Source organism: Moschus berezovskii, chromosome 13 (assembly GCF_049115385.1).
Source record: "Moschus berezovskii isolate FMDL1 chromosome 13, NW_MosBer_1.0, whole genome shotgun sequence".
In the NCBI taxonomy this organism is placed as follows: domain Eukaryota; kingdom Metazoa; phylum Chordata; class Mammalia; order Artiodactyla; family Moschidae; genus Moschus; species Moschus berezovskii.
Genome location: NC_142472.1, coordinates 74,118,249 through 74,136,192, shown reverse-complemented (window position 1 = coordinate 74,136,192; position 17,944 = coordinate 74,118,249). Strand labels below are relative to the sequence as shown.

The window sequence follows — 17,944 nt, the reverse complement described above, 5'->3', positions numbered from 1 at the left end:
ACCGTTAATGTAGAGATCAGAAAGGATATAAAGTAGAGCACTGCTGTGAAAAAATGAGTCAGCAACACTAGTAAATAAACAAATTCAGTGCATGGGCCAAATAAGCAGAGTGACGAAACGATTCCAGGAGCAAGATGATCTAGAGAAAGGTTCCTTCCAGAATGCAATGGATAAGGCCAGACAGGAAGTATAAGACAAATAGTTAAGAGAGATAGAGGACAGGTCTAGCTAGAATTTCCAAAGCTACTTGACACATATTCAAGAAACAGGCAATAGGGATGATAATAGGGTAGAAGTGTGAAAAGAAAACAGAAATTTCTCAGAACTACAGTAAGACATTTTGAGCTTAAACAGGCCAACAAAAGGTGATACAAAATTAAAATCAAAACCACTAAGAAATTTTATATGACAGGGAGGAAAGGAGAGGAGAGAAAAGAGGAAAAGTAAATAAACAGGACAGAAAATTCAGAGTCAAGAAAATAAAGAATGGAAAACAAAAACAAAAAGTAAATTATGTAGAAGAAAATGGGCAAATACACTAGTAATCACAATAAATGAGAATATATTAAAAAGAGATTATGAAATTGGGTAAAGGAAAAATCAGCCATTTTTGTTACTAGAAATCTAATTTAAGCCAAAAGACACAGAGAGGTTAAAATTAAGTAATGGAAAAAGAAATTGCCGTATAAGTTCTGCGGATAGCAAAATAATTATGATCAGACAAAATTAAGACCAAGAACCATCAAGGTGAAAATCACTAAGTGAGAAGAGTGGTCCATTTCATGATAAAATCCTGTACTGAAAGGCTGGGTTCCCATAAGTCATGCTGGTTGGAACTACTTCCCATATCAATGGCTGAACCAATCACAGTCAATGAGAATATAATTCCCATGACCAGTTAGACCATTTGCAAATGCATCCCTGGGCTGATTCTGACTTTTCTGAAACAGGCCATGCTAAGTAGGATGAATACATGAAGGGGGAAGAAATGGGTTTTTTTTCTGAACTGATAGGGTGAAAAACTGAAACGAGAAGTAGGTAATCAACACTATTTGATACACCACTCTGAAGTTATCACAACACACAATTTTTTCTTGTGCAGCATTAATTACTACCAAGTGATTATTCACTATAAAATAAAAGTACAGTGTTTTATTTGTCCTCTTTTAATTGTCCATCTCCTCCACAAAAAAAGTAAACTTTAGGAGAGAAGGGGCCTTGTCTATCCTGTTTCTAGTTGGAACTTCAGTATCTTCCAGAAGGCTCAGTACATAATAGGAGCTCAGTCCCTGTTGTTGACAGAATAGATGGATGGATGAATGGATGGATAGATGGGTCGATGGATGAATACTGGGATGGATTACTTTGAGAGAGAATAATATCAGAATAATAGAGTAAAAAAAGCCATAAAAGCTTTAAATGGTATAAATAATATCAGAGTTACAGGGACACAGGGATTGCAAAAAGACCACTGAACTACTGAACCGAATGTTCAGAAGGGATTTTATCTTTAGAGAGCAGTTTCAGTAAGAGCGTTTATGAAATATAAACCAGAACGTAAAGCATTAAGGACAAAGTGGGCAATAAAGATGTGATTATAGTAATATTACCTCTGTCTTTTTTTTTTGGTAGAAGCAGAAAAGGTGATAGCCCCGAGGACAGCCGAATCAAGGAAGAAGTAGGCTGGCTTGTTTATTTTATTACAGCAAGAGTCGGCATGCTTGCTGACAGAAAATACACTAGTTAACACAAAATATACAGAAGGTACAGGTGAAAACAATGCTTTTGAACTGTGGTATTGGAGAAGACTCTTGAGAGTCCCTTGGACTGCAAGGAGATCCAACCAGTCCATCCTAAAGGAGATCAGTCCTGAATATTCATTGGAAGGACTGATGCTGAGGCTGAAACTCCAATACTTTGGTCACCTAATGTGAAGAGCTGACTCGTTTGAAAAGACCCTGATGCTGGGAAAGACTGAAGGCAGGAGGAGAAAGGGACGACAGAGGATGAGATGGTTGGATGGCATCACTGATACAATGGACATGGGTTTGGGTGGACTCCGGGAGTTGGTGATGGACAGGGAGGCCTTGCGTCCTGCGGTTCATGGGGTCGCAAAGAGCTGGACACGACTGAGCGACTGAACTGAACTGATAGGGTGAAAAATTGAAACGAGGAAGTATTAGTCAGTCAGTTGTGTCTGACTCTTTGCGACCTCATGGACTGTAGCCCACCAGGTTCCTCAGTCCATGCAATTCTCCAGACAAGAATCCTGGAGTGGGTTGCCAGTTCCTTCCCCAGGGGACCTTCCCGATCCAGGGATTGAACCCAGGTCTCCCGCATTACAGGCAGATGCTTTACCATCTGGGCTACTAGGTGAAATCAAACACATGAAAAGATGTGATGATACAAATGTATTATGTCTCCCTGCCATAAACATGATTCTTCTTGTTTTCTTAAGCAAAACCACTGAAGTGATAATGAGTGACAGACTCTACTAGCCAGGGAAGCTTCCAGTGGACATTTTTTAACAACAGACTGAGCAAAAAGGGAGAGACACAAAAAAAAGGTAAATATCCTTATGTATTCTACTGTTATTGAAGTCCCTAGTGATGTGAACTCTGGGAGTTGGTGATGGACAGGGAGGCCTGGTGTGCTGTGATTCATGGGGTCGCAAAGAGTCAGACATGACTGAGCGACTGAACTGAACTGAACTGAGTGGTGGAACTATCTATACACTCATTATTCATTTTACTGAAAGCTTCAGTAAGTAAAAGGAAATAATTTATGTAAAAAGAAAATATGTTTAATCAATAACCAGAAAAATATATATGTATCAATTTGTCTAACTCCAGAAGAAAAAACAAGATTAAGAAATAAAAAGCTTAATTTTCACTGTTTAAAATAACTGCTCAACCTGAAAATTAAATAGCAGATCTGATTTTCTAATCTGTTGAGCATGCTCTCTGTAAAATGTTCTACATTTAAAGGTTTTAACATTCTAAATATACCAAACTTTATAAAACAGTATTTAAGATTCACTAGTAGTTATTTTAAAATACATCATGTCTACACTGATTTGTAACACTCCCCTTAGTATCTAAGTACCTCAGGATGTGGTAATAAGTTGAAAGATCACAGAAAAATATTAATCCTTTCATATCATTTGATGGACATCACTGAAAATATAACTTAAATATATACTAAATTCAGTTTTGACTTGATAATTACTAGAATCTTACTATAACACTGCTTATTTAAATGTGGATTTCAATATGAAGCCTTTGTCAAAGGAAAAATAATTTTTTTAAACAACAAGAGATGAAAATGCTTCGTGGCTTCTTTATTGCTTATCAAGCTTATATTCAGTCGCTAATTCATGTCCAGCTCTTTGCAACCCCATGGACTGTAGCCCATCAGACTCCTATGTCCATAGGATTCTCCAGGAAAGAATTCTGCAGTGGGTTGCCATTTCCTTCTCCAGGGGATCTTTCAGACCCAGGGATCAAACCCACATTTCCTGCATTGCAGGCAGATTCCTTAGCACTGAGCCACTAGGGAAGCACCTTATTGGCACTTGGCTTAATAATTAAGCCTAGTAAGTGGCTTAATAACTAAACTGACAATTTACATTATTTCTTTCAACAATTTAACAGTTAGAACCAGACATGGAACAATGGACTGGATCCAAATTGGGAAAAGAGTACGTTAAGGCTGTATATTGTCATCCTGCTTATTAACTTATATGCAGAGTACATTATGTGAAATGCTGGGCTGGATGAAGCACAAGCTGGAATCAATATTGACAGGAGAAATATCAATAACCTCAGATACACAGATGACACCACACTTACAGCAGAAAGTGAAGAAGAACTAAAGAGCCTCTTGATGAAAGTGAAAGAGAAGAGTGAAAAAGCTTGAAACTCAACATTCAAAAAACTAAGTTCATGGCATCTGGTCCCATCACTTCATGGCAAATAGATGGGGAAACAATGGAAACAAGAGGCTTTATTTTCTTGAGCTCCAAAATCACTGCAGATGGTGACTGCAGCCGAGAAATTAAAAGACATTCAATCCTTGGAAGAAAAGCTATGACCAACCTAGACAGCATATTAAAAAGCAGAGACATTTCTTTACCGACAAATGTCCATCAAGTCAAAGCTATGTTTTTTCCAGTAGTCATGTATGGATGTGAGAGTTGGACCATAAAGAAAGCTGAATGATAAAGAATTGATGTTTTGAACTGTGGTACTGGAGAAGACTCTTGAGAGCCCCTTGGGCTGCAAGGAGATCAAGCCAGTCCATCCTCAAAGAAATCAGTCCTGAATATTCATTGCAAGGATTGATGCTAAAGCTGAAGCTCTAATATTTTGGCCACCTGATTCAAAGAACTGACTCATTGGAAAAGACCCTGATGCTGGGAAAGATTGAAGGCAGAAGGAGAAGGGGACAACAGAGGATGAGATGGTTGGATGGCATCACCAACTCTATGGACACGAGTTTGAGCAAGCTCCAGGAGTTGGTGATGGACAGGGAGGCCTGGCGTGCTGCAGTGCCGTGGGGTAATAGTCAGACATGACTGAGTGACTGAACTGAACTGATGCACAAAACAACTCAGTGACAAACACTTATATTGTATGTTGGATGAAACTGAAAAAGTAAAGGCTTGACCTCTGTTGGGAGGAGGTAGCACTCAAAGGGTCAATTATAACAACAACAATTAGTACACATTTCATAATATGAATATGTTATAATATGATTTCCACACTCAATTGCTATAATAAGTTACCTGTAGAGCAAAGACATAAGGGGAAAAAACAAACCAAATTAAGGAAATCAGAATGGTATTAGAATACAAGGTAACTGAATAATTGAAGAGACAGACTTGAGGGACATCCTGGAAGAAATGACAGGATATATTAAGTACAAATAGAGCAAGAAAAGAGTTGGAAAATAAATATGGGGTAGATAATGGTCTCCCACTAGCTGAATAATTTTTTTTTTTTAACTTTTTTAAAGGACCTGGAATGAAGTGGCCCCTTGGAGCTGACTCCCATCTCCCTCATCACTCCCATCCTTGGTTGAGGAGCCTCTGAGCCTATAAATCAAAGGCAGGTATGACCATCAAGTCAGAACACTGTTTTCAGTTACCCTGTCTGAAATTTCCTCTTCTAATAAGTACTTTTCTCAATGTTCATTTCCCTGATTTCTATTGCTCTTTTTATTTGGAATACTGTGTTTTTTTGAAACCCCTCACATATTTGTATATGTATAGAGTATGCATTGTTTCATTCTTTGGGTATTTTTAGATGGACATTTAAGCCAGTGTCACGATTTTTGTGAGCCTGCTTTTTTTCATTATGCATTATAGTGGTCTCTGGACATGATTTGCAATATCATATATCTTTAATTTAAAAAATGGCAGTGGCATTTGTTATATTTTATAGACCAGAAGTTTCCAAGTGTCCTGGAACTCCACTTAATATTCTGCAACACCCTAACTGGGAAAAGAATTTGAAAAAGTATAGATACATGTTTATGCATGTAACTGAATCACTTTGTTATATACCTGAAACTAACACATTTTTAATCAACTATGCTCCAATACAAAATAAAAAGTTAAAAAAAAGAAAAAAGTTCCCAAGTGTTCTATCATCTTCTCCCTGAACCAACTACAACAAACACACTGTAGCCCTCCGAGGCTAAGTAAGTAGCAGGAGCCAGTAAGTAGTTGAACAGAAGCCGCCATCACACCACCATACTCTTAAAACATACTCACATCTCACCATTTTTAACACCTGTGGTGTTTTGTTTTGTTTCTTGGGTTTTCATGTATGTAAATATTTCTGTTCTCAAGCCCTTCAACATTGTCTAGTACCACAACCAAGTACTAATATGGTCTTTGAATACCTTCTGGTGCTGTTCTTCCTTAATCTTTTGCAATTTTTGATTTTCTTCTTCCTTTAGAGTATCCATATAAGCCCGTCTTCTGGCCTGTAATGGTATAGAAAAAAAAGAATCATAAGAAAAAGCATCACCACAATGTCTGATGCCTACTGTGGGTCCAGTTCTAACAGATCAACCTGAGCATATAGCAAGCTCTCCATGTATACTTGCTTAAAATTGAGTGATTTATGCATACGTCTGCAGATGCCTCTTGGGATATACAAGAGACGAGTATAAGCACAACCATCCAGCACACTTTAAAGGATGCTCTAAACATTTGTTTAATTAAGCTTTAAAAAATATCCCCTCAGAGATAATCAGCATAGTTTATTCCTTCTCGTGAGGAGGGTGTGAAGCAGAGGAAAGTTGAATGTATTTTTTTCAAGAGTATTTCAACCAGCTGATGAATACCAGAGGCACGCAGTGGTGACGCTGAGTGCAGAGGCACAGGCGTGTCTGCTGCTCATTAATGCTGTCCTGTTAAGCAGCGTGTCAGCTGGTGATTGATGCCACATGACTCCAGAGACGAATTTCTCTCCAGGTCTTTGTGTCCCTAACCTGTACCTGAAGTTCATTTCTGTGCCCCGGAGGGAAAGCAAAGTCTATTCAGGAGCGCAGAAGCCATCATTTCTGGCTGAATTAGGACCTCAAGGGGGAAGCTCAGGAGAGTCAGCACGCACAGTAAGATGTCCTTCAGGCCCAGTGACCCTCCATGTCAGGGTCCCCCGCCATGGGCACAGAGACCACATGTGCTGGAAGTGATGAGATTTCAAGTATTCTGTCTGTTCATTTGTCATACACTTTCTCTCCCTCACACTGATTTGCAGCCCACCCTCAGGAAGGCAGAGAGGCCAGCCTGATAAGCTAACACGTAGGAAATCCATTGTTCTCATAAACTACCCGCAGCATCATGGCAGCAGTGACATATTTCAGGCCCTAGTTCTTTGGACTAATAATCCATAAAGCTTCTGTAGCCTGGTCCCCCCTTTTCCCTTACTATAATTTTTCTCAAGTACTTCTTAATTCATTCCTCCATTTCTGTCACTATAAAACCCATCTTCCAGCAAATAAGAAGAAGCACTTGCTGGAATGAGAGAGATTCTCAGGATGCATCAGCTATAGCACTACTGAGTAGAACTGCGGCGCTCCAAATGTGTCCAGATGTGTTCAGAAAGCCCACATATATCCAAACCCTGCCACATTAGACAGGCAGACTCATCCTAGGACTTTATCCATATCCTGAACACAAGGAGACTGTGATAAGATATAAACAGTGGGGAATCATTCTCTAGTGACCCTTTATTTTTATATGAGGTCTGAAAGGAGGGAAGAGAGGCTGGTAGCACATTTTCTATTCAAGGGAATAAAAGGAGGAATAAGAGATTTAGTTAAAGCAGATAAGATGACGTCAGTGAGGAACCTATTTGTATACCTTCCTTTTAAACTTAACCTGTTGAGTTTTTTATCAGAATATGGGTCCTGGGTTTCCCAAGGGGTACAGTGTTAAGGAATCCGTCTGCCAATGCAGGAGACGCAACAGATGTGGGTTCTGTCCCTGGGCCGGGAAGATTCTCTGGAATAGGAAATGGCAACCCACTCCAGGATTCTTGGATGGAAATTCCATGTCAGAGGAGCCTGGCAGGCTACAGTCTATGGGGTCGCAAAGAGTTGGACGTGACTGAGTACACATGGGCATAGCGCACAATATTTGACTTAGAAAAAAATGATTAGATACATAAAGTGTCAATGAAAAGGACACAGAAACTGGGCAGTTCACAAGGCATCACAACTACAAAGAGTTCAAAGTTACTTGCAGTCCCAGTGTTTGCTTACCCAGCTGTGATCCCTAGGCAGGACAGGAAGTTTCTCTTTGAAAATACGGGCAAAGACTCTAGATTACTGGTTTTCTTTATTTTTATTCTCTGAGATTTTAACCTTGATTGTTGTATGTGCATGTATGGGTATCACTACTTAAAGTCTCAGAAATTTCTATGTAATTATATTCATATAATTCTTCTATCACAAAGTATTGGTTTAACATATTAATGATAAATTTGTTACTCAACTACACTTTTGCTCATCCTCCCCCACAAGCTATGCCAATAATATATTCTTTCAATAATCAATATTTCAGCCTCCTATGCACAATCCCTGAGGTCAGACAGTACCCCAGGCCTCAAGTACTTATAGCCTAGTATGGAAGTCAGACAGAAAGATGAACAGGATTAATGATTTACAGTACAGCATGAGAGGTATTGTGATAAGGGATGCTAAAAAGAAGGACATTTAATTAAAGCAGATCAAGGACACCTTCTCAAAGCGGGAGACATCAGGTTGCGTTTTAAAGAGTAGGAATCAGACTAAACAGGGGCAGGACACTGTGTGAATAAATGAAAAATGGCATTGTATTATACTAGGTTGTTCAGGCTGTCATAACAAAGAACCACAGACTGGGTGGCTTAAACAAAGATGTTTACTGCCCCACATGGAAGCTAACAAGTCTAAAATCGAGGTGGCTACAAAGTTGGCTTCTTTTTTTTTTAATTTTTATTGGAGTATAGTTGCTTTACAATGTGATGTCAGTTTCTATTGTACAGCACAGTGAATCAGCTATATGAATACACACATCCCCCTTTTCTGGACGTTCTTCCCATTTGTGTGTGTGTGTTAGTCGCTCAGTCGTGTCCGACTCTTTGCGACCCCATGGACTGGAGCCCACCAGGCTCCTCTGTCCATGGATTCTCCAGGCAAGATACTGGAGAGGGTTGCCATTGCCTTCCCACTGAGGTCACCACAGAACACAGAAGCGAGTTTCCTGCACTGTATAGTGGGTCCTCGGTCAGCTGTTTTATGCATAGTATCGGTGGCATGCATGTTTCTCCTGATGGCTGTGAGGGAAGGATCTATGCCTCTTTCCTTGCTTACAGAAGACAGTCTTCTCAAGTCTCATTCACATCATCCTCCTTCTATACGTGTCTGCTCCTGTGACCAAATTTCTGTGTTTTCATAAGGGTACCTTTCCTAGTGGATTAGATCTCATTTAACTTAATGTCCTCTGTGAAGACCCCCATCTCCAAATAAGCTCACATGCTGAGGTACTGGCAGTTAAGACTTCAACATATAAATTTTGAGGGGACACGACTCAATGCGTAACAAGCACTGAGCTCCCTCCTCACGGTGGTGAAGTGAATATGTTTCTGCTCCATGCTTTTCTCAGCAGTTACCCCGAACAGAGGAGGAACTGAAACAAACACAAACCCTAGCTTCAAAAGCCCGAGAGACCAGTGTTCTCAGACAGAAAAATCTGTGAAGACAAAGTAGATGAAGAAAAACTGAGGGGCGAGGAGAGCAAAGAGCAAATCTAAAGCCCTGCTGCAGGAGGCGGGGCGGGGGTTGATTTTTGATGCAGGAGCCACAGGAAGGCAGCTAGCCCCACAGAGCGGCGTGAGGGCCCCAGAGATGGATGTACCAGCTACCGGGAAGGCGATGGATGAGAGGAAGGCGCCCGCGTTTGCTTCCACCCCGACAATTCAGGTGCTAATGCTCCCAGCCTGACAGGAAATCAAAAGTGTATCCTCTGGATCAACTAAAGCAGACAGGCCTAGGACAGAAGGCAGCCGTGTTCAGATCCCAGGGTGAGTGAAAGGATTGGGTAAACTCCTGCATACCAGGCTGTGAGCCTCTGGACCCCCTTCTTTGAACTTTTATACTGCTCCCTGCACTGTTTCCTCTGAGACATAGAGGGTGATATTTTATCCATGAAATAAGAACAGGTTGCTGGTTTTTTGGGGTTTTTTTAAGCAACAAAATAAAAAGGAGCTCTTAGAAATTAAAAATATCTCCTCTTCCCCACAAAAAGGCAAGTAAAATATTTAGAAGATAAAGTCAATAAAATGTGTGAGATAACAGAAAAAAATTATGTATATTTAAAATTTTTATATACATTTTATATATCGTATATATGGCAAGTTATTGTTGTTCAGGCACTAAGTCATGTCTGATTCTTTACGACCCCGTGGACTGCAGCATGCCAGGCTTCCCTATCCTTTACTATCTCCCAGAGTTTGCTCAGATTCCTGTCCATTGAGTCAGTGATACTATCTAACCATCTCATCCTCTGCTGCCCTCTTCTCCTTTTGCCTTCAATCTTTTCCAGCATCAGGGTCATTCCAAAACATAAATATGGCAGATATATATATATATACCTGCCCCAAGTTCATGGTACAGAGCTCAGAGCTCCTAAAACCTTTGTAATTTCCTAAATGATAAGAGCTTTTAGAACATCTCTTGTTCCAGTCTTTGGTCTTTGACCCCATCTCTGACTCAGGGCTTCTAAAACCCCGTAATTTCCTAAGTAATCAGACCACAAGGAGTGCCTTTTGTTCTACTGAGGCAACTCCATGTGGGCTCCTGAATGATTCCTGCATGGGAGCTGGTCACTAGAAGAAGCAAGTCATAGTTAGACATTTGGAATTTTCAATCTCAAACCTCCATCCTCCATAGAAGAAAAAAGGGTTGGAAATGGAATTAATAACTGATCATGCCTATAGGAGAAAGCCTCCATAAAAGTCCCAGAAATATAGGGGTTCAAGGAACTGTTGAGTAGATGCACATATCCATATATAACATATCCACCAGGAGGGTGGCCACACCCCAGCCCCACAGGGACAGAAGCTTCTGCATAGAACCCTCCCTGGCCTCTCCCTGTATCTTTCCTCATCTGGCTGTTCATCTATGTCCTTTATCATACTCTTTAATAAACTTGTAAACATAAATAAGTATAGAGTAGAATGAGTTCTGTGAGTGACTCTAGCAAATTAATTAAATCCCAAGTGCAGGTTGTGGGAACTTCTTTTTTGGCTGTACCACATGGCATATGGGATCCTAGTTCCCCAACCATGGATTGAACACGAATCCTCTCAGTGGAAATGTGGAGTTTTAACCACTGGACTGACCACCAGGTAAGTCCCTTGTGGATACTTCTGATTTGTAACCAAGTTGGGCAGAAGCTCTTGGTACCCTGGGGACTGATCACTTGTGACAGGCATCTGAAGTAGGGAGCAGTCTTGTGGGACTGAGTCCTTAGCCTGTGAGATCTGATGCTATCTCCAGGCAGAGAGTGTCAGAACTGAGTTAAATTGTGGGACATTTAGCTGGTGTTGCAGAACTAACTGGTGGGGAAAACCCCACACACATTTTGTATCAGAAGTGCTGTCTGTGTGTGTGCGTGTGTGTATACACACGCGTGCGCACGAGGTAGTGTAGAAGTTAAGCATACACTTAGGAGGGAAAAGATTGGAGTTTTTTCTAATTCAGTATGCCAGGAAGTAAGTGACTAAGACACATACGCACCACACACACACACACACACACACACACACAAGGTTGGGGGGGTGGTGAGTAATCAAAGATAAATTAGAGGGGAAAAAATGCTTTTTTATGAAAAAGTTAGAAGATAAATCAAGGAAGCCTAAGATTTGAATAATAAGAATCCCATAAAGAGAAAATGAAAGGAAATAAATCAAAGAAATAACACAAGAAAATCATCTAAAACTAGAGATAAATTTCCAGACTGAAAATGAATAAAAATGACCCTCACACTAAGGCACATCATTATGCAATTACAGAATACCAGAAAAAAATAAAAGAGAAGGAAATACAGAAATATTTCCAGGGGAAGCAGGGGAAAGCCTCCATATAAGTACAAAATTCAGATGGCCTTGCATTCCTTAGGAACGAATAACTCAGTCAGAAGAGCAATGCCTTCAAAATGGTAAAGGAAAATTATTTGCAATTTGGAATACTTTCTAGAAAATTGCAAGTTGAGTGTGAGGGCTGAATAAAGATAGTTTCAGACATGCAAGGATTTGAACATACATCTTCTCTTGGGAAGCTACTAAATAATATGCCCCACCAACACAAATAAATAATCAAAAAGTAAAAAAGAAATGCGACCCAGAAATCAGGGAACCCAACACAGAAAAGCAATAAAAGCAATTCCGCAGATGATTTTAAAGCCCTGATTCTCATTCTTGGCTGCACACTAGAATCACCTGGGGAGCTTTAAAAGCCTAAAGCCCAGGCCACAATACACCAGGAGCCCTGGGGGCATGACCCAGGCATCATGGAGCTTTAAAGTCCCCCCCAGCCACCCCCGCCCAGATGATTCCAATGGATAGCTGAGGTTGGGAACTATTCTATGAAAGGACAGTCCCAGAACAATAGCGCTGTTGGAGGCTTCAAAATCAACCAGCCCAGGTGAAGTGAGGAGGGAGGTTTGCAGAAGGGAAAGAAACCCGGAATTGACAAGTTAATCTGACAGTCACAAAGTGGAAAATTGTATGGAAATTTGCATCAAGAGGCACTTTGTAGAACACTCACAAAAGCTAAAGGAAGGCAGTCAGATGTTCAAAGGAAACTAGCAAAATGAAAAATAAAATGAAAGATTTCCAAAGTTATAAAAGAAAGAAAATGAAAGAAAGAAAATGTAAATTATAACTGGCTTGGCAGTGAAAAATATTTGCAGAGTCATAATAAAGGAAAGCCTGAGATACTGAATGATTAGATGGGGAGAATCAGGGGAAAAAAATCATAAGATTTAAAATAGATGAATCAACGGATAGCCATATACCTTACTAACCTCAGTTAGGTTCAGTCGCTCAGTCGTGTCGGACTCTTTGCAACCCCATGGACTGCAGCACGCCAGACCTCCCTGTCCATCACCAACCCCTGGAGTTTACTCAAACTCATGTCCATTGAGTCGGTAATGCCATCCAGCCATCTCATCCTGTCATCCCCTTCTCCTCCCACCTTCAATCTTTCCCAGCATCAGGGTCTTTTCAAATGAGTCAGTTCTTCGCATCAGGTGGCCAAAGTATTGGAGTTTCAGCTTCAGCATCAGTCCTTGCAATGAATATTCTGGACTGATTTCCTTTAGGATGGACTGGTTGGATCTCCTTGCAGTCCAAGGGACGCTCAAGAGTCTTCTCCAACACCAAGTTCAAAAGCATCAATTCTTCAGCACTCGGCTTTCTTTATAGAAAACTTCATTAACATATTCAGAGCCAAATAACAAAAGACACAGCTAAGGGAGTGTGGCTGGATGAATAACGGCCCTCTCAAAGAACTCCACATCCTAACCCCTGCACACTGTCTGTGAAAGTGTTAGTCGCTCAGTCTTGTCCGATTCTTTGCAACCCCGTGGACTGTAGTCCAACAGGCTCCTCTGTCCATGGAATTCTACAGGCAAGAAAACTGGAGTGGGTAGCCATTCCCTTCCCCAGGGGATCTTCCCGACCCAGGGATTGAACCCAGGTCTCCTGCATTGCAGGCAGATTCTTTACCATCTGAGCCACCAGGGAAGCCTCAGAAGCTGTCAGTGTTACCTTATATGACAAAAGGGACTTTGTAGAAATCAAGAATCAGGACAAACAGAGAGGCACCTGTGTGGTATCGGTAGGACCAACAGAATCACAATGGTCCTTACAAGAGGAAGGCAAGAAGGTCAGAGTGGAGAGGAGGTGATATGATGATAAGAGTCGAGATTAGAGTGAGCCACAGGTCAAGGAAGGGGCTTCCCAGGTGGCTCAGTGGTAAAGAATCTGGCTGCCAATGAAGCAGACACAAGAGATGCAGGTACAATCCCTGGGTAGGGAAGATTCCCTGGAAAAGGAAATGGCACCCCACTCCAGTATTCTTGCCTGGAGAATTCCATGGACAGAGGAGCCAGGTGGGCTGCAGTCCATGGGGTCACAAAGAGTTGGACACAACTGAACAACTAACACACACACACACACATGGGTTAAGGAACCAAAGAATGGCGGCAGCAGCCAAGAGACACTGGGAGAGGCAAGGAGCAGATTCCTCCTCGTGCCTCCAGAAGAAACCAGCCCTACTGACACCCTGACTTCAGTCCCTTCCTCCTCACATCTGACCTCTGATCTACAGAACCGTAAGAGGTTCCATTTATGTTTGAAGCCCCTAAAAATGGCAAAAATTCTCTACAGCAGCAAACGAAATGTTATACTAAGAATGTAAAGAACTGGAATAGAAGTGGGTTTGAATGGCATGTGAGGGACCTATGCCTTTCAGTGTTGAATTTTTAAAGGACATGTGACACACGGATAGAAATTAAAGCAACCTGCAGTAAGAGTTCGGAGTAGTGGAAGTAAAAGTAGCAGTAGTAATGGCCAGAAAGGCGTGAATGAGAGAACAGTGCTCCTCAAACATAAACGTGTACACACATCAGCTACAGACCATGTTAAACTGTGGGCGCTGATTCAGGTCTGCAGCATCATTCAGGCAGCGCCTCTACTACTGGGCCATGGACCACACCTGGAACAGCAGAGACCTACACTGCAGGAACACAGAGAGGTGGGTTGTGGGGGGAGAAGGTGCGGGGATGGAGGCACAGAGAGGGCTTTGTGCATAAGCTAAGGCATTTTGACTGGATTCTTCAAAACAGGGGGAGCCACTGGACCACGGAACAACAGAATGAGGTGGTATTTTTTTCTCAGAGTATTAAACTCGGTAGAAGAGGCAGTTTAGTTCAGTCGCTCAGTCGTGTCCGACTCTGCGACCCCATGAATCGCAGCACGCCAGGCCTCCCTGTCCATCACCAACTCCCATTTTCTCAGGAAAGTTGCATTATGTAGTAAAACTGAAATAGCTTTTTTTAAAAAAAAAGAAAACTTGAAACCTTGCAGCTCCTCACACGCCACATATTTGGGTATCATGCAGTGTTCACCTTCTGTGCATTGATCATAATTAAAGCACATTGCAGGTGTCTTCCTTTAAATTCACAGAGGTGAATATCTGATTTTCCTAAAGCATTAAAAAATGGTTCTGCAGTGCATTCTCTGAGGAATTCTCTGCACATGAATTAGACAGTATGAGAAGACTACAGTATGTGTAACAAGTCAGTAAATATATTGAACACCCACAAATTATTAATAGTTTGGTGTCAGAATGGGAGCAGCTATTGAATGCTGTTGGTGAGGAGCCATCCTGGGTACAATCCTGCTCCATATTTTCTATTAATTGCCTGAGGATCTTATGACTAAGGCACTAATCAATCCACAGGAAATGCAGCTCTGGGAGAGATTACTAACGCCTTGGACAACAATATTGAAATTCCAGGAGGATCTTGTTCAATTGAAGAAACAAGCCAAAATCAACAGGGCAAGCACACATGTGTTTCAGCCACAGGATTCAAGACCCTTCAAACAGAAATCAAAACCATCCTGCCAGCCAAACACCCAGGTGGTAAAGCTATCCAACTCCTATCTTGCCTCCCCTCCTCCATCATGAAAAGGCCATGTAGACATATGTCAAGGATCATCTCTATACGGGATTAACCCTACTACCTACAGCTCCTCAAAACTTCCTCCAGTACCATGCAATGAGAGGGACGATGGATTTGATATGACTGGTGGAGCCCACATTTAGCGAATCTGGACTTTGGAACACTGTAGCCTTCAGTGCAGGGGAAAAATAAGAAGCACTGAGAGGTTTCTGGTAAGAGTAGAATGACCTTTTCCCAAGGAGTGTCATAGTATCTCTCTGACATTTTAAAGTGTGGTCGCTAAAGAGAAAGAGGGCTGGGGGAAGAGGACAATCAGACGTCTCCAACAGCCTCTCATTTACCTCTCCAGACCCTGAAAAGCTGTCTTTCTAAAACCTAAAACAACCTTTTCTTTCAATTACAACCCTTTCCCATGGCCATCCTTGCCCCCAGTTGGTCAGTCAGTAACCAAGCTCTGCCCTTTTCACCTCCTAAGCGTTCCTCTGACCTACACTCTCATCTCCATCCTCTCACCCACCACTCTACTTCAGACCTTCATCATTGCTTGCTGCGTCTAATATGGAAGCCTCAGAGACCTCTCTGTTATTTCAGACCCATCCTTCACCTGGTGACCAGAGTGATCCAGCAGCCAAAATGCAAATGTAACCTTGACGCGTCCCTGTTTACAACATCTCAGTACCTTCAGGACTCCCAGAATGAAGCTCAAGTTCGTTCAGGTTGGCAGTGGTGTCCCACCACGAGCACCAGGAGCTTCCTGCACGTGGCATCTCTGGAGCCTCAAAGCCCGGGAGATGCTGCTAGCATTCTGCCCAGGGTGTCAGGGCTGCTACACATCCTGCAGTACCCAAGACAGCACCCCCAGTGAACCACCCCACCCAGACCACTACAACTGCGGAACTCTCCTCAGGGCTCCTGACTTCTCCAGGCTCCTAGCTTGCCCTTCTCAACTGCAGCTACACAAAATTCATCCATGCTTTCCCTTGCCATTATACCTTCCTTCTTTCTTCTACTTCCTGACACCTGGGATGACTCTCTTGTGACTCATCTTTTAAGCTTCAGCTTTCCGACTGTTTATGTCCTCTACACTCACCGCTCTGCTCTATACCTAGTTCTCCTCTTCACTTGACTAAAGTCCTTCTAGGCAGACATTGTATGTGCCTGGCCCTTGTTAGTATAGTGGTGACTGTCCCTGTCACGCGGGAGTCCAGGGTTTGATTCCCCAATGAGGAAGCAGCATGCCCTTTTTGGGGCTTTCCCAGGTGGCTCAGTGGTAAAGAACCTGCCTGCCAATGCAGGAGACACAAGAGATGTAGGTTTGATCCCTGAGTCAGGAATATACCCTCGAGACGGGCATAGCAATCCACTTCAGTATTCTTGCCTGGAGAACAGAGGAGCCTGGTGGGCTGCAGTCCATGGGGTCGCAAAGAGTCAGACACGACTAAGCAACTTAGCACGCATGACAGAACTTATATAAACATACAAATTTGAGGGATGGATGACTGGGTGAGAGCAAAGGTTTTTCAGAGGCTGCTTGCTGCTCATCCCGGTGTCCATGATGTTGGCAACAAGTACAAGCATTGTTTTACAGCTGAGACAATAGTTGAGGTCAGTTTCAGCTCAGATCATCTCTGCCTTTAGTTCCAAAATTCTGTGCTGTAGAAGTCACTCTCTGGCCCTGATCTTCATCCACTTTAAAAAGTGCCAGACGGCACCCTGCATTATATTCCACTCACCCAAGCTGAAGACTGTGGGTCATAACCAGCAACTGGACAGGTCCCTCTGTGTGGGAAGTCTGCCTCAAATCTTCTCAAGAACTCAGCAGTTTTGCTAGCAGGAACACAAACAGGTGTTAGTGCCTTCGTAAAAGAAGAAATATCACTCTTTATTGTGCCTTTGGAGACTCGCCTAGACTTCTGTTGGGGGATGACTAAAAGTGGCTGCGATAGAACAGAAGGTGAGCTTGTGGACATGGCAGAGTACAGGATCAAAGCAAAATGCTATTGCAAGACTGCACCTCATAGTTTGAAAAATATAATACTAGGTCTGTGGAATGTGAACCTACCATTTCATCTTTTTCTGCTTTGTGTCCTTTGACATGGAGATAAATGCCCTATCAGATTCCACAGTATGGGTCCTAATTTCCTATCTGAACACTTAAAGCTTGACACTCAGACTTCAGTGTAGGGCTGTAGAATGAACATCCCTCCCCTACAACATCCCTCCTGTGGTATGGTGTCTCTCACACCACACTGGTGTCACGTCAGGCCCTTCACCCTCCGGGGGTCTCTCTTCTAGTCATCTCACTGCCCCCGTCGCTTGGACTACCCTCAGGATACACAGAGCCGCTAAGCCTGTCACCCTTAGCCATTAACGGGTCATGGACCCCTTTGGAATTCTGAAAGCAGAAATGGGCCCTCTCCCTATACATACACACACCCCTTTGCATCTCATTTGTACCTTCCATGGAAGAAAGACGTGCTGCCAGTTCTGATCTGTATCTCTTTTTAGCTCTGAGAGATTGCAAAAGGCATACCAAGACGTAGCCTCAGTGTTTTTAATATTTTATTGATTTATTTGATTGCACCAGGGCTTAGTTGCAGCATGCAGGATCTTGTAGTTGCAACACATGGAATCTTTAGTTGCTGTATGCTAGCCTAGCTGCAGCACATGGAATCTAGTTCCCCAACCGGAGATCAA

The 17,944-nt window shown here is 42.3% G+C and overlaps 1 protein-coding gene across 1 annotated transcript in view; it reads right to left on the bottom strand.

Annotated features, from left to right (window-relative positions):
- Window positions 1-17,944, bottom strand: part of EPSTI1 (epithelial stromal interaction 1) — a 98,540-nt gene that overhangs the window by 25,392 nt on the left and 55,204 nt on the right. Inside the window, exons 7-8 of the mRNA XM_055426039.2 lie at window positions 16,981-17,074; window positions 5,908-5,991 (exon numbers count right to left, since the gene is read on the bottom strand). Of these exons, the coding sequence (XP_055282014.1) occupies window positions 5,908-5,991; window positions 16,981-17,074 (178 nt within the window). The remainder of the gene's footprint in view (window positions 1-5,907; window positions 5,992-16,980; window positions 17,075-17,944) is intronic.